Raw genomic sequence first — 26170 nt, 5'->3', positions numbered from 1 at the left:
TAATAATTACTTATTTATTTCTTCATGTATGTCATCTATTTATTTTCTTAGGTTTTGGATTTTGGATTCAGAGTGTGTGTTTCACGTCCCCAAATGCGTGAGTGTTTTGTTATAGTTTTCTTCTGTTTGGTAGTTTGTTTATTTCGGGGGTGGTGGTGGTGGAATTCATTTGCTAAAGGTTTTGTTTTGCATTTTCAGTTTTAGTTTTATGGTAGCATTGTATAGATGAAGAATATTTACCTCTGTGCGTTTTGTGGTTTGGGTTAGTTTCCAAGATTCTTAGTTCAAAATTGCCCTTTCTCTCTGTGTAGCAAAATGCAGTTTCTTTAGTGGGTGGCTTTAAAGAAGGGGCACTGTGGGGAGGTGTTTTATTTAAAAAAATAAAAATAAATTATCTTGCAGGATCATTAATTTCCTCTCTTGCTTCTTTTTTCCTTCACCATCCAGTTTCCAAAGGGGATATCTTGGTTTTATATTCTCCCAGAAAGTGATACCTTTCTGGGACTGCCACTGGAAGGCTGGTGTACTATTAATTCTTTTCACTGTAGTCAGTGCTCTAATCTTCCAGCATTCATTTCAGTATTTTTGCTCTTAAGATGGATTTATCTGGGAGTGATTTTCCTTTTCCCTCTTCCATGCACTGCTTTTGCACCCCCCAGCCCTGCCACTTTGCAGTAGCTTTCAGAGGGTGCTCAAAAGTTAGCAGTGATAGAAAAGTGGTGTTTATTTTAAGACTTACTGGAATTTGAGGTTTGCAGTGTTCTCTGTCTTATAGTTACACTGTAGGCTTGAGATTTGTGTAGTTTTATTTGTTCTCGTTATTTGTATATATTTTTTGGAGGATATGAGGACTTAGAAAGCACTAGTTTCCGAGCCTATTTATTTAGCATTTAATTTAACTTAATGGTACAATTTTAAAAAATCAAATTAAGAAATAGTTTACTTGTATACAGATTATCCTCCCACCTACTTTTAATATGCAATATAATATATAGCTATTTGTCTTTTTCTTACTTTTTGGTGGTTGTTATTTATAATGACATTTCTAGGCAGAAATGAAACAAAACAAGAAACTTTTAGCTTTCCTTCTGAAATATGCCTTTTCTTCAAAATATGTAGAAGATAAGCTTTGGCAGTGGTCATTATTAATTGAACAGTGCTTATTTTGTGTTGTGATTGAATGGGTCAAACATCCAGTCAGTTGGCTTTTGTCATTTCTCATAATAAGCCTTTTTTGTCTTTGTTTAACTAACTCTGTTATCTATAGAAAGCAATGCCATCATTGAAATAATGTGAGATATTTCATATTAATATGATTTCTTTAGAACACTGTTTTCATTTATAGGAATGATATATGTGGGATAAAAATACTAGTACTAATCTTAGAAACTTGGTTGTTTATATTGTTGCTATAATCTTTAAAAAATAACTAACATTTATTGAGGTATTATGTATCAAATATAATACCTTGTAAGCTTTATCCCACCTTTTTCCAACTACTCTGTGAGAGTAAGTTCTGTTAGCCTCTAAATGTTTCTAAATGAGAAATTGAGGCTTAGAGTGGTAAAGAAACTTGCCCATTAATGGTAGAGCTGGCTTTGAATTGAGATCTGCCTGGTACCAAATCCCATGATCTAGCATGTGTTTGACAATTTCCTGTCACAATTTCAGGCCCTGAAATGTGTCTTTCTTTCATTTGTATGCAACATCATGATATATATTTGCTAACATTTTATTGCATAAAGTGCTTTTTAAAAATTATCGTTTACTTCCTTAGCATCTCTTATAGGATCTTGCAAGTCACCAGTATTCAATAATGGTTTATTTGATTTCATTATATTAAGAAGACTTGTAAAAGAAAGAATATTGAGTCATTGAGAAAGTGAATAATCTATAGAACCATTATATGGAGTGTTGGGGAAGGAAAAGAGCTTATTGGATTTATGCAAAGCATATTAAAAAGAAAATCATGTTTTCTTATGAATTACAGAGTATTTTCTATAAATAAAACTTGTTAAAAATAATCAATAATTTAAAAGTAATAAAAGATCAGTAATTTAAAAAATATATGGCTAGTCTTTACACAACATTTCAGTAGTCTTTGGAAAACAGCACAGCAATTAATGAGAAAGGGAAGAAGTCTTGAGGCTGACCTAGAAGGGTCAAGTTTACAGATATATTAAATACACTTACTATTAGCTGTTGGGTGAATTTCTTCCTTTCAGTGCTGGTAAGTGCTTTATAACTTGGAAGAATGTACCATTTAAATGCCAGAAAGTATGGTGACTTTTTCCCTATTGTTATCCAGGCCACACTGCTAATCCTACCTTATCTAAGTAAACCAGTGATGTGGATATCTGGACTGAGCAGAACTTTTATCATAATAGCAAGCTATCAGTTCAGTCAGTTTTCTTGCAGGGTGAGCTAATGTTCAGGATTTAGTGTACCAGCAGAATGAAAGTTAGAAGTTTTTGATGTTTCTATGTCTAATATGGTCTTAGAAGCTTCCATTTAAAACACCCCAGTAAGAAAGTTGGCATAAATTTTGCTTGCTTAGAACAGACTATAAACATTTACCTTATCTGTGTATAAATGGGAGTAGACTGATTGACTTCTTTTTGTGAATATCTCCTTAGGCAGTAGTAACAGTGTTTTACCCATATATAATTCTTGGCTTCCCTTTCTACATTTTTTTCCCTCCCACTGATTTTAGTGGCAAGTGTTACAAAAACATTTCATTATATGTAATCTTTATTGTTACAAATAATTATTTTTAATATCAGAGCCTCAGGTACATTATGATACAGTGCTTATACCAATAACCAGCCATGTTTCCTATTTTTCATCTAATATATTTTAACAAAACACTGAGTTCTTGTTATGTTTATGCTTTCTCCACAGGCTGCTTTGTACCGCCTCAGTGGAGACTGGAATCCCTTACACATTGATCCTAACTTTGCTAGTCTAGCAGGTGAGCTGCCGATAATATGTATCAATGAAAAATATTAGCTATTTGATATTTAATTAACTAAATAATGTAATGACACTACTACTTATGACTGGTAGTTTGAGTAACATTTTAAAAATGTTATTTATTACATTTATGCAAAGGATATGGAAAGGTAGGAAATGTGTTCAGAAAATAGTGCACTTGAAATTCAGATTATGGTGGATGGAAGTTCCTGCTAGTGCGAGGTCTAGGATAGGACCATGAGGGTGGGTGTCATGAGGTCTTTGGAGAGAAAGCAAGGAACTGAAAGGTAGGGAAGGATCATCTACCTATGTGGATATTGAGAGTACCCTGGATGATTTCATGGTTACAACCAAAACTAAACAAAACAATTGTGTTTCCAGATCTCTCACATTCTTTTCCTGTTTTTTTTTTTGTTGTTGTTTTTCTTTCTTTATTTTATAATTTCCTCCCAGGAAATACTCTTTAAAAAATATCTACTGTGTTTCTTAAAATAGATGGTATAATTCATGCTACTGCAGTCTAAAGACATTTTTAAAGTCCTGAATTAATTATACTTGATTTTTAAACTTTAAAGGAACATGTATCTAACTCAGTGTTCTCTCTTTCCTAGGTTTTGACAAGCCCATATTACATGGATTATGTACATTTGGATTTTCTGCCAGGCGTATTTTACAGCAGTTTGCAGATAATGATGTGTCAAGATTCAAGGCAATTAAGGTAAATGTATATTATTATGTAATTTGAATATTACTTCCTTTTTCTATCTTTAGAGAAGAAAAGGGGTTTTACTGATTTAACTTAAAATAGATACTGTACTACAGCAATGTACATTTTTATTATTTCATTGACCTGGCAATCAGCACATTTTCTTTTTGTAGCTATAAATAGCTCTGTTGCACATGCACCAGGAAGGATACACAGCTGCAATTTTAACATCAACTGGGTTGCTTTATAAATTAATTAGGTGCATATATATATATATATATATATATATATATATATATATGTATCAATACATATGCCTTGAAAACTCAAGGTTTGCTTTTTTTTTAAACTGTTTTATCATTTTCCTTAATTTAATTAAAAATGTTAAGTGGCTGATTAAGTCCAATAAACATACATCTACAGCAATATAATGACTGTTTGTTGTTTTAACTCTGTACTTTTTAGTTGATTTCAAATTTTTATCCATTATAAGTAACAAAATATCCATGCTCACATTATTTTTGTGTAAGTTTAAGCCAAAAGATGTATGCTTAAAAAAGTTTAAGGCATTGTCAAATAGCTCCGAAAGCTTTTAATTTATTCTCCATGCAGCAGTGCATTGCCTTTGAGAGCACTGATTACTCTCATGCTTTTCGTTTTATTACAACTATTTTTTATTATCCAGTAGTATATACACAGAGAAAATAATACAGACAATTATGAAATAAAAAGTGGAATTATTTTGCCCTATATACTCACCCCAGGCCTCATTCCTCAGACTTAATTTGTACCACTTTTAACTATTTAAGTTGTTCTGAGGTACCTATATAACTTTACTTAATATGATTCTGGTTTTATTTCTTGATTTGTCAAGATAAAAAACACTATTTTTTGATTCCATACTTTGAAAGATAAAGAATCGGCTTACTTATGCTAGTTACATCTTTATTTTACTAATTTTTTCATATTATATTTAGGTCTTTTATGTTTTTGAAATATCTTTAAACCTCAAGTTTTTTTTTTCTTTTGTGCTCTCTAATTTGCTTTCCAATTTTTTTCTCCTACAAGTAAAAGAGTTTCCTTTTAAAACATTTTTAACCCCACAACTCTTTTTTAAAGGCTCGTTTTGCAAAACCAGTATATCCAGGACAAACTCTACAAACTGAGATGTGGAAGGAAGGAAACAGAATTCATTTTCAAACCAAGGTATGAATTTTACTTTGCCACCCTTCTCACATGCTTTGTCTTTGTGTTCCATCTTATCATTTTTTTTTTGGTTAGTACTATGGATAGAAAATTTCTTTTTGTAACTTTTAATTAAAAATAAGATCTTGTCTGGGATTTTCAAAGTTTTTATTTATCAAGCAACACTTTTTTAAAAAAGAAAAAAGAAGTGTTTTGCACCTTGTGTTTTATTTTCTCTTTTATTTTCAACTAAATTGGTACCTATCTGTGTAGCAGTGGCCCAGATATTCTGAAAACCCAACCAACCATGTCTTTTTGGCTCAACTAGTCAATCAAGTCATTGTCAAAATATCATCTTAAAAAATTTAAAAGCATGACTCAGACAGATAGACAGTGAAAACATGACAGAAATCTATTTGACTCATTAATGAAGGATCTTGCAATATGATAAAATATGTTCAAAAGACAGTTAAAACAACATGCTTATATGGTCCAATAAGAAAGTCATTCTAAAATAATTTTGCAGAGTTAGAGACAAAATTAGTTAATATCCTGCAGAACAATAAAATCTTACCCTTTTTGATTTTTCTGTGGACAGAAATCATATGCATCTTAATTACACAAAAATCCACAAATTAACAAGTACATCACAGAGTCTGGGCCTAGCAAATAGTAAATGACAAGCCAAATAAAGGTGTACCTCCCTATAGAGTGAGGTTATTTTGGATTGAGGCTGTTAGCAATGCTCCAGTAAAATACTAAAAGGACATGCAATCATTGTTTTATTTGCAAGTTATTGAAAGACAGTTTTTGTTAACACAGTTGACCAGGGTAATACTTTTTGGCTTGATCATTTCATGCTATATAGAGCATATTAAACAACTCCAATGATAATGGTAATAGCTTTCATTTATTGAGAACCTATAAACTGGCAACAGTATTTTCTTTAATATGCATAATAAATCTGCATGTAAATATAAGAAAATCTAGGTTCCTAAGAAAATCTAATCTAGGAAAATCTAATCTAGGTGTCCTAAATAACTTGCTCATGGTCATACAGCAAGTGGTTGAGCTGGGATAGAAACCAGATCAGCATGGCTTCAAAGCTTTGATTCCAGGCCCCAAAGGTCTTTTTTGTATCGTGTTTTCTTTCACAAATAGATAACTCTGCAAAATTCTTCTTACATGGTTGCCTTACTCCTAATTCCTTTCTGTTGGTTGCAGTATCATTTTCCTGCTTAATCTGTACATATTGTTTATTTTACTTTTCAAATTCTTCCTGTCCTTTAGGCTTAAGGTCAAGCTCCACTTTGCTCTTAGAGACAGGCTCTTACTATTTCCCACTTTCCTACCCATACATACACTCAAATTAGTGTTCTCTGTAAGCCTTTGCAGCTAATATCTGTGCCACATATTTTGGAGCCCTCACATTTTCTAGTTTGTTTTGTATGAGTAAGTTTTGCTTTTTGATTGAGATTATGAACTCTAAAAGTGTTAAGGACCATGCCTATATTACAGGTTTTTATTTTCCTGCAATTCTGGTGATGAATAGTATGTAAATAATTTTATGGATACAAACTTGAAGGGCTAAGAAATGATTAAATGTCTAAATATAAAGTATTCTTGCCATTTTGTTAAATCCTAAGCATGCTGTTTTATCTTTTCAGCATATTTGCTATGTTTTTCTTCAGTGATTATAGATATTCTTTTTCTATTAGTTTCAGGACTCCTTCTCTCCCTTCCTCCTCTTCTCACTTTCTCTCTCCGTTCTTCCATTCCTCCTTTACTTTCTATTCTTAAGATATAAGAAACATTTTAAACCAGTGTTTTAAAATGATTTGTTTGACTTGGTAACAATAAAGTAATTTACTAAAGTGCATTTTGTGAATTAATTATCTCTTTCCATGCTTTTCAATGTATGTAATTTGAAGTAAAGAGAACAAATTACTTGAAAGATCTTTTTTCCTCCAAAATATGATGAGATGTAAAGAGAATGATTTTCTTGATTGTTAAAAATCAAAGTTTTAATAAATGCTACCTTAAACTTTAAACATATCCTATACATTTGTAGCAGTACCACAATTTTTATGAAAGAATAGCCATTGGAATAATTTGAAATGAGGGACTAGGAATTAAAATTTGAATTCCTTTAATGACCATTTTGATAAAAGCCTATTTAGGCATTTAACTTATGCTGTGTACACTTCCTCTTGAAATAAGACCTGGAATTACTATTTAAAAAACACTATTATGGTTTGTTCCTAGCCATTTTTATTCTATATTAGCAGAACAAATGTACTCTGAGTACCCCTGCCTCATATGACTATTGTGCTATGCCTTTTACTATTTATAAGGATTCAGCATGGACTGAATTCTATTTATAAGAGTTCATCCCCTGATCCCCACTTCCCCCTAAAAAAATGCCCGAAATACCAAGGCCCAGTCTCTATCAGCGTATTTACATTGGAATTTTGGGGGATGGGACCTCACAAGGTTTTTTTTTTCCCTAAGGGCTCCAGTTGATTATAAAGCCAGGGTTAGTAACAGTTGTATGAAATCAGAAAGCCTTTGTGTTTATTCATCTTGACATTTACTTTATCAGCCTTTTATTTTATCTGGATTATTATATTCTTTCTCATATGAGGAAAAAATATAAATTTTAGACTTTGTACTGTTTCACAGTGAAATTACACTTCCATTGTAATCAGAATAAATCTTTTTTTTTCTTCTCCTCCTGAGGTCCAAGAAACTGGAGACATTGTCATTTCAAATGCATATGTGGACCTTGCACCAACATCTGATACTTCAGCTAAGACACCCTCTGAGGTAGGTTATGAAGATTAGTATCCAAGCCACTTCCTCATTTCGGAATTTCAGTTAAGGTGACTTTAAGAATGGTTAGGCTACTTTAGAAAATTAACAACCATGAAACTATTCTTAATTCTTGAAGTGAAAGACATTAATTTCAAAACCACTTGGAATAGAATAAATACTCTGGCAATTTATAAACTGTAAAAAACTTGTTTTGCAGAATACTGGGATATCTTTCAAGAGAATGTAATTTTCTAGTTTTAGAGTAAATAAATCAGTTGTTTAATCAGAATCTTAAGCAAACGGCGTTTTGGAGAAAAATAGATTAAAAAGTTGAATATCCTGTACCTTTTTCTTGATTTAAAGATTTATATAAAGCTTTGTATGCAAATATATAAACCAATAGTGTGTGTAATTTATTAAAGCATTGTATTCTTTATTAGCATGCTGAGACTTTTGATAAAAATGTTTATTTCTGAAATATTAGCTTTGTAATGTTGAGGTTTTGATCCCCATGATCTTTAATTGTCTGTTATAAACCACATAACTGACTGAAAATTAAAATTCCTTAAGAATAGGCTAAGAAAAACAAAAAAAATTTAGACTGGGCTCAGTGCCTCATGTCTGTAATCCCAGCCCTTTGGGAGGCTGAAGTGGTTAGATCACCTGCGGTCAGGAGTTAAATACCAGCCTGGCCAACATGGTGAAACTCCATCTCTACTGAAAATACAAAAATTAGCCAGGCTTGGTGGCCGGCTCCTGTAATTCCAGCTACTCAAGAAGCTGAGGCAGGAGAATCAATTAAACCTTGGAGGTGGAGGTTGCCGTGAGCTGAGATTATGCTACTGCACTCTAGCCTGGGCAATGAGTCTGTCTCAAAAAAAAGAAAACACAAAAAAACCCCCCAAAACTTAGGAAGTCTTAGAGCCGTAAAGAAATTCAGACTTCATGTAATTTAGTCCCATTTTATAAATAAAAAAATGAGACCATAAAGTTGATTAATTTGATCAGGATCTTTCTGAAGTTAGCTAAACATAGGTTGTCCAGTTCCTATTTTTCTTTTAAAATATTATTTCTGAATTCTAATAAAAGTAAAATCCTCTTATTAAGAGTACCGAGGCTCTCAGTGATGTATATAAATATAAAGAAAGTATGAAAGACACATTGTATGAATAAAACTGACATGTACAGAGTTTTAAAAAGTCATTTTTTTGCACATATATTTTATAATCACTTTTCTCCTTGAGTTATTTTTACAGAACTTTTAAAATTAATTTTTTTGTTGTTGTTAGGGTGGGAAGCTTCAGAGTACGCTCGTATTTGAGGAAATAGGACGCCGCCTAAAGGATGTTGGGCCTGAAGTGGTGAAGAAAGTAAATGCTGTATTTGAGTGGCATATAACGAAAGGCGGAAATATTGGGGCTAAGTGGAGTAAGTTATAGCCCTGATTTTATAATATTCTTAATTTTTAGTAAATAAAAAGTATCTTTTTAACAAAGACCTTTGAAGGTGGGTAAATCTTACATTTTTAGGTAAGTTTTTTTTTCTTTTCCCGTGGGAATGAATAGGTTTGGGAATGTCCAAAGGGGTGTGTGTGTGTGTGTGTGTGTGTGTGTGTGTGTGAGATGTAGGGAATCAATTGAAATGAAAATACCTGTTTTAAGATTTCATTATAACCCTTGAAAGTAGTTTAAACAGTCCTCTTGGCTATATGCATCTTTATCAAATTCATCAAGTCAAAATGAAATACTTTTAAGTCATGATGTTTGACAGTTATAAAGTTATTTTCTTCATACCAAAACAATAATTTGGATTATCTTAATTATCAATATAAAATCACTGTTTTCTAGATACATACAGATTGTAGTCAAAGGTGTTTGTTTATCTAGTCTAGGGAAATTATCTATTAGAGTGCCATGTACCCAGTATAAAACATCTTGCTGCAGAGAGAAAGCAGTCATATTTCTTTTCACTGTTGTGGAGGTCCAAGGGGACCCTGGTACCATTTTGTGAAGAAAGATAAATTAGAGGATAAAAAGAATAAAGAAAAAATATTCTATCAGATCTTTTGCATCTGCCGTGTAACTCACATCCTTAATCATGGCACAAACTTTTATTTATAGAATATTCTGACCTCACCTTTATTTTCCTAGAGATTCTTCAATTAGGTTGAAAAGATGAAAAAGGATAGGAGGTAGAAGACTAAGTCCCTAAATTCCCTTTCAACAGAGTCTGTTGCTTGTCACAGTTATCTTACTGTATTATGGTCATTTATAATTGTATGTTTTCTCTCATTTGACTTTGGACTTAACCCTGAGAAATGGCTGCAGTTTGTTTATGTCTAGCTTCTAGTATGGTCAATAACACATAATAACTAGCCTGACTCTGTATTTGTTGAATGAGTGTTAAAAGCCATGTAGAAAGCATAGTTTTAGAAAATAGTATGGCTGCCTTTTTAAAAAAGGTTCTGAAACTGATGCTTTCCCTTTTATTAAAATAATGCATTTATTGTATGGATAGTGATGTTTATTTTTTATATAGTATGAGTGAAATGTGTAAGTATAATATGATACCAATGAGATATTTCATAAGTAACTAACATTTTTTATAGTATTTATTGCTATTAATTTCTAGACCCAGCCAGGAGTTGTTGTAGTAAACCCTTTGAATCCTATTTTATTGTTCTAAGCAACAGTAAAAATTCAGAGAAAATGACAGATGATGTAAAGGCATAAGGAAGATAAAGAATCAGAGGATTTATGTGGCCTACAGAATAGTCTGCTCCTGAAAATTAAAACATAGGTACTCTTATCTGAAACTCCAGAAACCAGAAAGCTCTAAAAATGAACAGGTTTTTTCTCATGATTCACTGATGGTGAAGCCTGACTTGAACTTACATGATGCTATCGATTGTCTTTAACTCACCTAGTGTGAGTTAGACAAGTATAGAAGTAATATACTTGTTTATAGATTGTTGCACTGTTGGGGGCCATTTGTAATATGGAATACATGTTTTATGTATTATATTTCCTTCCTAAAGTCTGATTCCAAATTCCAAAACACATCAGCCTGAAGCAGTTCATTCAGATAAGGAATTGTGGACCTGTACATGTATATAAATAATTCTTGTAGAAAACAAGTGTCAAGAGACATGGAAAAGGGTGCTCTCTGCTTTCAGAGAATGGGAGGATTGGTTCATTCAGTGAACATTTGAGTATTTATGTGCCAAGTTCTCTACTAGGTGGAGACTACAAATATGAATAGATAGGATGCCTTTTTTTTTTTTAAATCCATAGGAATAATTATTTAGAGGCAGTGTGTCAGGAAAGCTGAAATACTGGAGTTGAGGAAACAAAGGTTGTTGCACTGCAGAGTGAAAGGAAGGAAGACCTCAATTAAGGAAATGGTAATAATGAAGAGGAGAGGGCCTATATAGAACTATTGCTAAGATTGAATTGGCTAACTTAGCTACTGATTATGTCTAAAAAACAAGAGGAATGAGAAAGAGTCAAAACTGATGCCGTGGTTTTGAGCCTGTGTGCTTGAGGATGTTGGCTGCATTACTAGAAGTATGAAACAGGTAGAGGAGGAAGGTTTGGGAGAGAAGAAGATAAATTGTGGTACCCACACTGTACCTGGACTAGATTGTGCAGACTGTGGGTCTGGAATTTAGGAGTAACTTCATAGCTGGAGGCAGAGAGTTGGAAAGCATATTTGAGGAATTAGTAGTTGGAACGAAGAACGTTAACTTCATGCACCACCTTGCTTCATGACGTGGGAAGAAAATGGAAGGAAAATGTTTGTTGGTTCTGCTGTTCCTGTTCATTTTATGGAATAATGGTTCTAACATCTCCATTTGTCTGTAAACAAAATGAATGTCTTAGAATTTGGCCCACAGGTTTTAAATATGCAATTTATTGGTATTCTAGGCACAGACAATCCTATACTTTCAAATAGAAATCTATTGTTTGAATGTATCCAATACCTGTAAAATAATATTACTGAAACTTTTTGCAAAGATTTATTTCCATGTGCTGAATACAATGTTGCTGAGCAAAATCTGTTTTGTTTTCTTTAGGATGATACATTTAAGCTGGTTGGCTTTGAGCAGTTTGGTGGTTTTCCTCCTGAATTTAAATTTGGTTTCCTTTCACATGTTTGTAATCATTTCCATTATAGGAACATAAGAGGAATTTACATTTAGATAGCAAGATGGTACAAATACTATGGATTTTTGTTTGAATATTATTTGTTAAATAATAAAATGAGCCGAGTTTTAAAAGATATGTACTATAATTAATTGTGTAAAGTCTGCATATCTAGACAAAATCCAAGCCTCCATTATGTACTTTATGTGTACTGTATGACGATGTGACTGGATGAGGATGTTCTTTGACTCTTAGAGGTTATCTATTTTGAATCTTAGACATTTGCCACAATATGTAAGAATTTACAGAGGTTTGGGAATGGGCGTTCTTTTGATACCAGAATAATTAATTCTTGAGGATACCATGTGATCATTAAAACCTCTGAGCTCCTGGGTTGGTGCTCATCTTCTAGCAGTCAAACCAGATTGCCGCTTAGGATTCTCAACTTGGATATGAAATAAATCTCAAGCGTGTTGGTTCCAAACATTGGATTTGGATTGAAATGAGTGTGTCATGCATTTATAGAAAAGTCTTGAAAGATTTTCATTGAAAAGAAATATGCTTTCCAGTTAGGAATGGGGGCCTGTTGGAGGCGTATCTGCCTCAGGGGTCACTATTCCCAAAGCAACAGTGGCTGCTGCTTCTCTTACCAGCAGCAGCTCCTGACTGCATGCTCATGTACATTTATCTTCAAAAGTACACACAGATGCAAAAAATCATTTAAAACAATTTTGACTTTCCATCTTCTATGTGTTATTCTTCTTAACATCATTTTGTAATTTTTTTGTTTGAAACAATTTCAGAATTATAGAAAAGTTGCAAAAATAGTAGAGAACTTTTGTCTTTCATCCAGTTTCCTCAAATTGTTAAAATTTGTATCCCATCTTCTTTACTACTTTTTTCTGTCATATGTGTTTTTTTCTTCTGAAGCATTTAAGAGTAACTTGCAGACATGATGTCCTTTTATGCCTAAGAGACTATTCTACTGGCATTTTTTAAGAACAAAGACATTCTCTCATCTATTCACACAACAAAGATCAATATCAGGAGATTAACATTGATGCAGTATATTAGCTAATCTACAGATCTGGTTAATATTTCAACAATTGTCCCAATAATGTCCTTTATTGCAAAACAATAATAATTATTATTCATTATTAAAATGAAGAAAGAAAAAGAATTGATCAGGGTCCAATCTGAGATTATACATTACATTTGATTCTTAGGTCTCTAGTCTGCTTTAATCTGGATGAGTTCCTCAGTCTTTGCTTTTCCTGATTTTGAGATATTTGAAGACTGGAGACCAATTACTTTATAGCATGCTTCTTGGTTTGTTTTTAGTTGATGCTTTTTTCATGATTAGTTTTAGTTTATGAACTTTTGGCAGAAATAACACAAAACTAGTATGCTCTTGGTGTGATTTTTTAAAAATCTTAATTTTTAACCTGAGTTTTTTTTCTTTGTTACTATTAATATATATTATATATATATATATTTTGGGGGGGTTACACATCCTTCTTTCATGTGCTTTTCCATTTACAAATAACTCCTAAGTATTTTCTCTTCAAGGAAGTATAGGGGATACAAAGACAAAACAATGTTTATGCCAGCAAAGACCTTCTAATATTAAGGGAAGGTGGCATAAACAAAAACACTTCCTTCTTTCTCTTGTAGTAGCCCTTTGTGATTTGTAAAGTATACATCCTAATAGGATCCTCAGGGGTCTCCGAGTTTTCAGATGCCATATTCTCATCTGTTATCTCACCCCTCCCTCATTGAATGCTGTAAAGTGTGACTGAAATTGTTATGGATGCTTTCAGAAGCTTAGTTATTACATAAATACAGAGCTAAAAATCAACAATAAGTTGCCTATAATGAATTCTGCCACTAAGAGAAAATGAATACTATTTCTTCACTTCTGCAATAAGTTTAGCTGGGATCTTATAAGTGTCTATAAACTCAAGGTGATGGTGGTGGTTGCAGACCATGACTTGAGCCACTACAGAACTGGAAGTTCCACTTCTTTATCTCGAATTTCTATATTCTTGTATTTCTATATTTTGCTTTTTTCTAAATGACAGATAATGTATAATCAAGAGAATAAGTGTAGAATAAGTGCCACATTAATGTGGAAGCTACAGAAATGTCTGCATTTTACTTGGTTTATTTTACCCTCATTTTGTGGAGAGAAAAAGATACACATTGGTTTCTTCCTATTTTCCCCAGCTATTGACCTGAAGAGTGGTTCTGGAAAAGTGTACCAAGGCCCTGCAAAAGGTGCTGCTGATACAACAATCATACTTTCAGATGAAGATTTCATGGAGGTGGTCCTGGGCAAGCTTGACCCTCAGAAGGTAATGTTCTCAAATGTTCATTTATTCATTGTTTTATTGTTTCCTCTTTGACAATTGCAGTTTTTAAGCTGACTCCCAAGTTCTGATTAATAAGCCAGGTTTCTTACAACTCTGAAGATGACATAGTTGCTACTGATATTCTGGTTGACAGGTCATATATTTCTTTTTTAATGGAGTTTCAGCTGACACTTTTTAAGACTGAACCCACATCTACATTTTTAAATATGTTCTGTTATGTGTTCAAAGGTGAAAAACCATATATTAGTAGATATTACATAAAATTATACATTCCCAATATATAAGATTAAGAAATCATTGAATATTGGAACTAGAAGGGTATTTTAACATAATAGCCAATGTCTTACTTAGGGTGAATCTTACAAGCATTTCAGTGGAAAATCATGATTAAATCAAGAGTGCCTTCTGTGACCATTATTTAGTTAATATTATTCTGAAACTTTTGGCCAATCCACAAATATACAAAATTAAAGTAATTGATGTGGCAATTAGAATGGAGGAGAAAAATTTGTTATTTTCCATTTGTGATTATGCAGCTAGAAATCCCAAGGGAACTAACTTATTGATTCTTAGAATGAAGCAGTTCAAACAAATGGCTGAGTGCAGTTATTTAAGAATAGCTTTCACATAGGAGTAATTGGAATAAGTGAGGAAATATACGACTTTCCTGTATAGAAAGACTAAAAGGAATTATAAAGTAGTATAGTAGGTAAAAAGTAGTCTTTGGCATCAGATAAAATCTAAATTTGAATCTTGGTTCTGACATCTATAGCCTGAATTTTCTTATTTGTAAAATGAGTTTCATAATTACAATGTTTACAAAGGCTTGTTATAAGAACTAAACCCAATAATATGTATGAACAGCTTAGTATAGTGCTTCGCAATGCAGTAAACCCTCTGTTAATTTCTTTCCAGGAATTTATTTAGTACCTACTCTGATTCAGATTCTAGGTATTGGCTGAATTAAGACAAAACCCTACTATATGGAGCTTCCTTTTAGTGTACTAATGCAAAAGAAATAAAATTTCAAGTTAGGGAAGAATAAGGCTGAGTACAGTGTTAAAGCAATGACTGGCAAACTTTTTCTGTAAACGGTTACATAGTAAATATTTCAGGCTTTGTGGGCAAGATGGTCTCTGTTGCAGCTCTTCAGCTTTGCCATTGTAGCCTTAAAGTAGCCATGCAGAATATGTAAACAATGGAGTGTGACTGTGTTCCAATAAAACTTTACAGAAACACACAGCCGACTAGATCTGGTTCTCCAGCTGTTGTTTGCCAACCCTTGAGTTGGACTGTGACAGGACAGGGGAACTATTTTAAATTGGGTTTTTAAAAATACCTTCTGGGGGGTTTCTAAGGTACCTGAAATGCCTAATAGAGACTTGAACAGAGTATCAGAATGAGTCATCAGGCTAAGGAAACAACTAGTACAAAGGCCTGCAGGCGAGGAACTTGGCTCCACTTGGTCTTCTCTGAGCTCCATAGTGATGGAACCACCCCTCTACTTGACCACTCAGATGGGAAACTTAGTGGCATATCAAACTTTCTGTGACCAAAATAGAACTTGTGATTTATTTTTCTCCCCCAGTCTCTTCCTTCTTCATCAGTGGCACCATCATCTATTTACCCAAATTAATAAGCCCAGAAATGTAAAAATTATCTTAGATTCCTTCTGCCCTTCTGTATCATTTTCATCCTTACTTCTGTCTGATCTTTTTCCAAAATATATCTTGAATTCATCTTCTCTTCCTCTCTAGGGATATCACCGTGATACCAGCCTCTGTCATCTCTCACCTGTCTTACTTCTTCCAGTCTTGTCTCTCCCATTCAGTCTGTTGTTCTCCACCCAGGAGCCAGAGTAATCCTTTAAAAATGTAAATCAGATTAGATTATTTATGTTAGTCATTTCTACTACTTTCATTAATTACTGGTTCATATTTATCATCGCACTTGATAAAAATCTCCAAGATTCCCTTTTGCATGCATATAAAATCCAAACGAGCTGTTACCGTGTCGTGTATGATGTTTCTTTCCCTTGCTCCTTTTTCCGGCTTCATCCCATGCCACTTGCCTCGTCACCTATAATGCTAATTCTAGTTATTTTGTTGTTATTTTGTCTTTCCTCAGTTTCTTCCCATCAGCTTTTCCTCCTTCAATGTCTATGCATTTGCCTTTCTGGAATTTCTCCCCCTAGCTGTTTGCATGGCTGGCTCCATTTCATCCAAAGTAGTTTCTTCCTGTTACATTCTGATAGCAACCTGTTTTCTCCTTCACTGCATTTATAATAGGCTTTAATTATTTGTTTACATTTTACTTTTTGACTCCCCTAGTTTAATGTTAGCTCTGTGCGAACAGGGACAGATATTCAGCCTAGCCTAGAATATTGCCTAGTATACTGTAGACATTCAGTTAATACTCAGGTAGATTAAAGAAAATATAGAAGTAAGGAATGAAAGCTCAGTATCAGTAGTTTAGGCTATATAGAAATTAGAAACTTCTGCATGTCAAACTCTATAGTATATTTCCATAAATCTAGGGAAAAAAATAAAATGATGATACATAGTATAATTCCAAAAATTCTGGAAAGCACTACAATCTCAATAGAAAAAGTGGACAAAAGTCCATCAATGATAGACTGGATTAAGAAAATGTGGCACATATACACCATGGACTACTATGCAGCCATAAAAAAGGATGAGTTCATGTCCTTTGTAGGGACATGGATGCAGCTAGAAACCATCATTCTGAGCACACTATTCAAGGAGAGAAGACCAAACCCTGCATGTTCTCATTCATAGGTGGGAATTGAACAATGAGAACACTTGGACACAGGGTGGGGAGTATCACACACCAGGGCCTGTCTTGGGGTATAGGGAGGCGGGAGGGATGGCATTAGGAGATATACCTAATGTAAATGACGAGTTAATGGGTGCAGCACACCAACATGGCACATGTATACATACGTAACAAACCTGCATATTGTGCACACGTACCATAGAACTTAAAGTATAATAATAATAAAAAGAAAAAGTGAACAAAAGGTATGGAACAGTAATTAATGAAATAAATAGAAATGACTAACTTACAAAAGAAAAAAAATTTTTCCCAGTATCCAAAAATACAAATTAAAGCATGTTATTTTTGCCTCATGTTTTCAAAGTGTAATAAAATAGTATTTTTAAGGTTAGGATAAGATAATTTACATGCAGCTGGAAGGAATATAAAGTTGGTATAGGCCAGGCACAATGTCTGGTGCCTGTAGTTCCAGCACTTTGGGAGGCCAAGGCAGGAGGATTGATTGAGTCCAGGAGTTTGAGCCTGGGCAACACAGTGAGATCCTGTCTCTACCAAAAAAAAAAAAAAAAAAAAATTAGCCTGGTGTGGTGGCACACACCTGTGGTCCCAGCTACTTGAGAGTCTGAGGTGGGAGGATCACTTGAGCCCAGGAGGTTTAGGCTGCAGTGAGCATGATCATGCAGCTGTAGCCTGGGTGACAGAGCAAGACCCTGTCTAAATCAATTAATTAATAGTTGGTATAGCTTTTCTGGAAAGCACAGTGCTTCCAGACCTTCTTCCTTGATGGCAGTTTGTAGTCTACTACTTTTTGCATTGCACTCCTAGGCCAAACCATATACCTGACAGTTTCATTTATGAAGTAGTTCAAAACAATTAGTTTTTTGTGTTCAACCAGTATGACTGTATTTTCCTTCCAAATTAACAGTATTCCAAAGTGCCCCTGAGAGAGTTTGCTGTGATGTCCGGTGCATGGCAGTGCAGAGTTTGGAAACTGGCAATATGGACGTATCGTTAAGAGCTTTAAGAAATAAGAAAATAGATAGGAGGAAAGATTTATGTACAAAATTCTTCTGCTCAAAAATGTTCAAAATTGATATTTTTACTTCAAGTAATTAGGTATTCCTGTTTTAGGTTGTAAATCTCTTTCAGAGTTTAGTACGTAGCAGGCAGGCCTAAGTACTGACTCCTTCCCTGCACGAGTTGCAGACCATGGTTTTATTTGTTTGTTTTTTGTAACTGCGTAGTGAAAGAAATCGTAGTTTTGAAATTCTGGTCTCCTGTTTGAATGCATTTCACTGTGACTGAATGAGCTCTCTCTTACTATTTCTGGAATAAAAAGTTGTTGCCTTTTCTCCAGTTCACGAGGGTTTGCTTCTGAGACTAAGTGGTGCTAGTTAATAAGTATTGTTAACAAGCATTGCTGAGCAAAGAACACCTGAGTTTAAGCCCTGGCTCTACTTCTTGCTGGCTCTGTAGACTTGAGCAGGTTATTTAATAAGCGCTCTGAAATTTAGTTTCTCATCTGTCAGCCGGGGTAAGAACTGCTGATGTGCCCACTTCAAGTTGACAGCTGTGATTCTTAAGTGAGATTATATTTGTGGAGTTGCTTTGTAATGCTAAGTGTGTATAGGTATCACTCTATTTTTTCCATTTAGCTGGAAATCTAGAGGCTTTTTCACTTCATATTTTATGTAAGCTATAAAAACTATGATTGATTATTTTTATTTTTCCGATAGGGAATTTGTACTGAAGGAGAACTTAAGGAACTTGCACCAGTTTCTGTATCAGTTTAGATACAGAACTGCTACAGGAACCCTTCGTTTTTTAACACACAAGCTTTTGCTTGGTAATAATCATGAATTAATACTCTCTTACTACGTCAAACTAAACTACGCACTGTACCATTATTTTATTTAACGCACACAATAGAGTTGTGTTATTTACGTACTGTTGTTATGCGTTTTATGGATGAGGAGATTGATGCTCAGAGAGGCCACATATCTAAGCATTTTCTCAAGTTCACCTTGCTATTAAGGGGCAGAGCCTGGAATTTAACTCAGGCATTCTGATGCTACAGCCGTGATCTGTTGCCATTGTGTTATATTCTCTAATTTGTCATTTCGTGGCTTTCTAGTTCATGAAACTCTAGTAAATATTTTAAATCTCCTTTTAAAAGTTCTGAATTGAATATTTTTATTAGAAATACAGTGTAGCCTTTTATTAATATGGTCTCAAATTCACTTGTAAAAACCTAAAGTAAAGCCAGAAACGTAGGTTGAAACAGAACTCCCAGATCAGTGAGTTCACATAAATTATTGTATAGTTTTCTAAAATACACAGGAGTCATTTTTTCTTTTTTAGATATCTAAAGAGTATGTACTATCTATAGTTATTAAATTGTCATTGCTAAATAAAAGTTGCCTTTGTTGTCCAGAATTATTAACTCAATTGTATTTGGCCTGAATAATGATCTTAAAAAAAAAAGAAATAAACTATAACATGGTAACAGTTGGCACTCTTTTTCCCTCCTCTCCTTGCAGGCATTCTTTAGTGGCAGACTGAAGGCCAGAGGGAACATCATGCTGAGCCAGAAACTTCAGATGATTCTTAAAGACTATGCCAAGCTCTGAAGGGCACACTACACTATTAATAAAAATGGGATAATTAAATACTCTCTTCACGCAAATATGCTTGATTGTTCTGCAAAAGTGATTAGAGCTAAGATGCAGGGGAAATTGCTTAACATTTTCAGATATCAGATAACTGCAGATTTTCATTTTCTACTAATTTTTCATGTATCATTATTTTTACAAGGAACTATATATAAGCTAGCACATAATTATCCTCCTGTTCTTAGATCTGTATCTTCACAGTAAAAAAATTTCACCTAAGTCCAATTTCCTTAGAATTTGCGATAGCATTGGTAAGTTGAAAGGAAAATTAAATCAATAAAATCCTTTGATACCTTTTTTTTTGTGATTTTCTATTTTTTTATTTATTGATACCCCAGTTTTTATGTGAATTTCCATATATGCACTCATTTTTCACACTTTGTTCTGATAGTATTCTGTTTTAAAGCAAGAGAAAAGTCTTTGTGCTCCCAAATAGTTTTCTTTCTTCTCCCCTGCCCTTTGCTGGAAATTCTTTACTACATATAATGTTTATAAATCTACCAAGTATAGCTTTCTCGAATAATCAGCAGTCTCAAATCAAAAAGATGGTCACTAGCAAGTACTGCCACGTCACTGTTTTCCTCAGCATTTAGCTCTGATGAAGTGTGCTGGGAGATGCTCTTTGGATAAGTTGGCTGCAGAGGTGACCAGCAGCAAGTGGGATGCTAAGGTCAGGGATGGAATAAATTTCAGTCATATAACACAGCTGAGGAGAATATGTGTGGGTGGCTAGTACGGGCTGAGTTTCCCAGGAAGCCGACTTTGAGATGGAGATTCATGTGCAGGAAGTTGATTTGGGAGGTGCTTTTAGGAGCCGTACCTGCCAGGAGAAGCAAAGGAAGCAGAGCTGGGCGGACGGAGACATTAGGCTGTGGTTGCAGTTACCATAAGGCCTGGACTGATCTTTTGGGCAGCTCTGAAGCTGGCATGGCCATTCAGAATTGTCCTGAGGCAGCTAGTCATTGCTTATGACCTGCCCTGCAGTGGGGCCATGACCTTGATCAAAGCGGCAGAGCAACTCCTGGAGTTGGCTTGCCCAGCAGTTGGGGGAATATGTCCTTTTTTTTTTTTTTTTTAAACTTTTAAGTTCAGGGGTACATGTGCAGGATGTGCTGGTTTGTTACACAGGTAAACATGTGACATGGTGGTTTGCTGCACAGCTCATACCGTCACCTAGATATTAAGCCCAGCATCCATTAGCTGTTCTTCCTGAGGCACTCCCTCCTTCCACCTTCACCCCCACAACAGGCCCCAGTGTGAGTTGTTCCCCACCATGTGTCCATGTGTTCTCATCATTCAGCTCCCTCTTATAAGTGAAAACATGCAGTGTTTGGTTTTCTGTTCCTGCATTAGTTTGCTAAGGATGATGACCTCCAGCTCCATCCATGTCCCTGCAAAGGATATGATCTCATTCTTTTTTAAGGCTGCAAAGTATTCCATTGTATATAGCTACCACGTTTTCTTTATCCAGTCTATCATTGACGGGCATTTGGGTTGATTCCATGTCTTTGTTATTGTGAATAGTGCTGCCGTGAACATTTGTATGCATGGACCTTTATAACAGAATGATTTATGTTCCTTTGGGTAAATACCCAGTAATGGGATTGCTGGGTCAAATGGTATTTCTGCCTCTAAGTCTTTAAGGAATTGGCACACTGTCTTCCACTGTGGTTGAATTAATTTACAGTCCCCCCAATAGTGTAAAAGCGTTCTTATTTATTCACAGCCTTGCCAGCATCTATTGTTTCTTGACTTTTTAGTAATTGCCATTCTGACTGGCATGAGATGGTATCTCATTGTGATTTTGATTTGCATTTCTCTAATGATCAGTGATGTTGAACTTTTTTTCATGTTTCTTGGCCACATGTATGTCTTCTTTTGAGAAGTGTCTGTTCATGTCCTTTGCCCACTTTTTAATAGCGTTTTTTTCCTGTACATTTGTTTAGGTTCCTTGTAGACTCTGGATATTAGACCTTTGTCAGATGGATAGATTGCAAAAATTTTCTCCCATTCTGTAGATTGTCTGTTCACTCTGATGATAGTTTCTTTTGCTGTGCAGATGCTCTTTAGTTTAATTAGATCCCATTTGCCAATTTTTGCTTTTGTTGCAATTGCTTTTGGCATTTTTGTCAAGAAATCTTTGCCCTTGCCTATGCCCTGAATGGTATTGCCTAGATTTTCTTCTAGGGTTTATAGTTTCGGGTTTTTACATTTAAGTCTTCAACCCATCTTGAGTTAGTTTTTGTGTGAGGTGTAAGAAAGGGGTCCAGTTTTAGTTTTCTGCATGTGGCTAACCAGCACTTGCAGCATCATTTATTAAGCCTATTAGAGAATCTTTTTTCCATTGCTTGTTTTTGTCAAGTTTGATAAAGATCAGATGGTTGTAGGTGTGCAGTCTTATTTCTGAGTTCTCTATTTAGTTACATTGCTCGGTATGTCTGTTTTGTACCAGCATCATGCTGAGGAATATGTCTTTCAATCCTGAACGGGGCTTTGTAGAACTCAGCACACTTTATTTGAGGAAACAAGAATGTAAATTCAGGGATCGGGGAGGTTTCAGAAATTTCGAATTGTGATACTTAGAACAGTGATGGAACAGTAGAAGACTGTTGCTGATTTTAATGAGTGAACAGGATAAGTAGAAGGCATAGAAAGAAATTATATTTTTGGCAATTATGCCTTTGTCTCATGAACTGTATGGTATTTTCATATTTAATTCAGAGTGATCTGTTGTTATGCCAATTTAATTAAAAAGACCAATGGCAGTATTTTTAATGTTGGTCTATTGTACTAAATAGTTGTTTCTGTTGAGCTTGGGAAAGCTTTAGTGTCCAATAGAAACAACATATTAAAATTAATGCCACTGTATATTAATGAAAGTGTTGATTATATACCCTAGATACCTAAAACTTAAGGAAGTTATGTTTTAATTTTCTTATAGATCTCTGTCAATATTAATGGTCAGAGAACTACTCATATCCAGATTTGGCAACTTATTAGTCATGCTCTTTAACCCTTCTGTAATATTTAATATTGTCAAATGCCCCATCCCCCTTAATTCTTCTTACCTTTCAGTGAGAAATATAGTAACTTCTTAATGAACCTGCTAATCTGACTTCTACTTGTCTCTTTTGTGATTTCCTTTGACTACCAGTGAAGTTCATTTCGAGAGGCAGTTCCCCAGGTTTTTACTGGGATCTTATTCACATGGGCTCCCCTCCCTGAGCACATCCCCAAATTCCAGACTCAGGAGGAAGGCAGGTGTTTAGCCTAAACCACATTGTTTGTACAAACATGGCACAGAGAGCCACTCAGTGAGGGAATGGTGAGCTTCCCAAAATTTAATTTCCCAGATACCAGCCAGGGGTCAACCTCAGAAGCATATCTTTCTAAGGGCAGCAGGCTCAAGGTCTGCTTTGTTAGCTCTTTTTCTACACTGATAGGATCAGCCCCAACCAAGCCACATGGCCTAAGAGCAAATCGGGTGTGATAGCAGGAAATTTGGAGGTCTGGAAAGCCAAATCCCAAATATCCACCCCACAGGTTCCTTAGCTCTCTTAATTTGCTTCTTTACCTTAACATCAGGTAAACTATATAGCCCTAAGCCTTCCAAGTGTCACCTGTGTGAGACTGAGCTCAATCGATCCTAGTAGAATAATCTCTGACTTCTCATAGAACTTTGCGTATATTTTAAAGCAAACAATAAGAAAGTTGATTTTTTTTTCCATTGGGAATAAATAGATTTGAATAGTATTACCCCAGCATTTTAACTTTGCCTGATAGGTCAACAAATAAAGCAGAAAAACTATGATAATCCAGTTCCACTGAGAAATTCTGAAGTTCAGAAACTTCAAAAGCTGACAGTTATGGAAAGTGATTTTCTGAAGAGAAGAACATTTTAGGTCAATGTGGACTAAGCTATTTTTATGAGGGGAGAGGAGAGAAAATAACCTATTTTTACAATGCATAAATAGGCAAAATACAGAAATTGCAAGCCTTAGCTAAAAATGAGTCTAGATTTATATTACATGTATACATAGTATATTAGCTGAAGTTGCCCAATTAAGTGATTTCTAGACATCAGGGTTAACATAGCTTAAAAAAAAAAGATACCTGAGATTGCCGAGTGTTGAGGCACTAAAATTCAAAATTTAGCCATATAAGATGTGTTTGTAGCTTCATTCAAATCCATCTTTGAAGAAGCTTGGTTATATAACTTTTAAGCCCACAGCTCACAAGAATGGAAAAATAGTCAAGTAGAAAGAACCATGTGTTGTTGCAGGGAGCACTGGCTGGGGGGAGTTTTTGTAGGAAGCATGGAAGAAGTCATAAAATTAACCCAGAAACCAGACTAAGAAGTATCATTTGAAGTGAGGTTGAACAGCTCTATACACCTTAATCTCTTGAAGTTACAGGAGTGCCAGTAAAGAACAATGATGGGTTAAATCAGGGGTCAGCATATATTTTCTGTAAAGGGCCACACAGTAAAGATTTTAGGCTTGATGGGCCACATTTGGTCTCTAGCGTATTTCTTTTAAAAAAAACCAAAAAAACCCCTAAAATTGAAAAAGTCATTTTTCAATTTTTTTTGGTACAGTTTGCTAGCTGGACAAAAAACAGGCTAGAAACTGGATTTGGTCTGCAGCGTGGGACCTGGATATAGGTGCTGAGAGCCACTGGCTTAGAACACAAAATTTTTGGCTGTCATCTTGATTTTTTTAAAAAAATTATTATTTTTTTAATTTTTGTAAATTATTTTATTCCATGATGATTTAGAGGGACTATCTTCAAAACCAGTGCAAATATTTCATAAATAATATCTGGCCATTTTCTCACCAATTGAGTAATTTGTTCCACAATAAGCCACCTCACATCTTTCAGCAAGAAATACATTAAATTTAAATAGTAAAGACATTACATAATGGATAAGGACACAATTAAAATTTGCTTTAAATATTTCTTTTGGGGAGAAGACACCACACTTCCACTCAATGAATAGAAACATTTTTACAGTCCAGAGGTCTTTTATTTTTTTTAACACCTACTATGCCATGAATTCATAGGGAATAGGTTCCAGCAACTCAGGCTCTTTCCCATCGGTTCTCACATAGTGTGCTTTGCTGGGTGGAGCAGGCTGGCACTTCAGTTGAACCCAGGTACCATTCTCTTTGGCTTCTTTCTTTTTCTGATTATTTTCCTTCATGTGTTTCAGGAAGCTATCTTGGCTCTTAGAGTGCTTAATGTGTTCAATACGCATATTAATTCTCTTGGCAAGAATCTTGCCCTTAAGTTGTTTGTTTACAATAAGGCCAACAGCATGCCAGGTAATACTGTAGACTCTTCCAGTTTTGCCATGATAGCACTTGTGGGGCATTCTGTTTTGAACAGTACCCATTCCCTTGATGTCTACAATGTCACCTTTCTTATAGATTTGCATATACGTGGCCAAAGGAAAAACTCTTGTTTTCTAAAAGGCTTAGAGAACATATATCAGGTGCCTCTCCTCTTTGCCTTTGTGTCCATCATTTTGGTGAATTAGTGGAAGATGGTGGTTCCGGCCGAAAGAACTGTTAGGATATATAAATAGACATGTACTAAAATCAGAGTCAGGGAGTGTACTGAGTGATCCAAGCATGCTGGAAAGCCTGAGTCAGGAATGGTGTTCAGGGACCCTAGCATACTGACACATGAGGTTGTGTTCTAACTCATGTATTTATTAATATTCTAACACTCTATTACATGATTCCTCTTTTCTTATCTTTCTTGTGAGGTTTTTGCCATCAAAAAAGATAATACAATCTTTTTTGGCCATAGGGCTTTTTTCGCAGAGGGCTAGTCCCACTACTAGTTCCTTCATGTATTTATTATTCATCAAAACCTTTGCTGTCCATCAGGTACCATCTTTCTTCCAGCTGCTGAACAGTGTCCATGGTGGGTGTTGGAAGGTGTGTGGAGTGAGCAGAGCAGGGTCCAGCATGGGAAACATGCTGTGCCCTCTTACATGATGTTATAAGGAAAGAATAAAAGGGCAATGGTGTGACAAGAATGTGGCTGTGTTCTCAGATGCTTCAGGATCTTTCCTGTGTGGACTCTGTCCCTGGATATGGTGCCTACCTTAGGGAGCTAGAGGCTGGGAAGAGGTCCAGCAGTCACCTGCATCTGCTGCTGTTCTGTGTGGACACTTCGATCCTGATAGTTATTATACAGTTATTTCTTATTTAATTAGGAGGCAAATACTTCAGTTTCATAGTAGACATGTTTGTGATCTCAAATATATAACCAACTAAAACACAATTGTTGGCCAAAATTTAAAAAAATCACTCCAGAAATGTGTAGCATGATACAATTCATGTAGAATTTTAAAAACATTATACTTTCTATGGCTATATTTACCTGCAGTAAAGGGATAAAGCGTGAACTGGAGAGGATCCACACTTACTTCATGAGAGTAGTTGCTTCTGGTGAATGAACTTGTAGAAGTTATCAAAGATGATTTCAGTGTATCTG

General features: G+C 34.9%; 1 protein-coding gene and 1 pseudogene across 1 annotated transcript in view; one reads left to right on the top strand and one right to left on the bottom strand.

The window, feature by feature from the left end:
• HSD17B4 (hydroxysteroid 17-beta dehydrogenase 4) overlaps positions 1 to 19960 on the top strand; it is an 87679-nt gene extending 67719 nt beyond the window's left edge. The window contains exons 18-24 of the mRNA XM_008014219.3: positions 2902 to 2971; positions 3585 to 3691; positions 4799 to 4885; positions 7604 to 7690; positions 8968 to 9106; positions 14050 to 14177; positions 19532 to 19960. Of these exons, the coding sequence (XP_008012410.1) occupies positions 2902 to 2971; positions 3585 to 3691; positions 4799 to 4885; positions 7604 to 7690; positions 8968 to 9106; positions 14050 to 14177; positions 19532 to 19621 (708 nt within the window). The 3' untranslated portion in view covers positions 19622 to 19960. The remainder of the gene's footprint in view (positions 1 to 2901; positions 2972 to 3584; positions 3692 to 4798; positions 4886 to 7603; positions 7691 to 8967; positions 9107 to 14049; positions 14178 to 19531) is intronic.
• Positions 19961 to 24707: 4747 nt separating this feature from the next.
• Positions 24708 to 25273, bottom strand: LOC119627947 (large ribosomal subunit protein eL21-like; annotated as a pseudogene).
• Positions 25274 to 26170: the final 897 nt, after the last annotated feature.

The sequence above is a fragment of the Chlorocebus sabaeus genome, chromosome 23 (assembly GCF_047675955.1).
Source record: "Chlorocebus sabaeus isolate Y175 chromosome 23, mChlSab1.0.hap1, whole genome shotgun sequence".
Lineage (NCBI taxonomy): Eukaryota > Metazoa > Chordata > Mammalia > Primates > Cercopithecidae > Chlorocebus > Chlorocebus sabaeus.
This window is presented reverse-complemented; position numbering and strand designations above follow the sequence as displayed.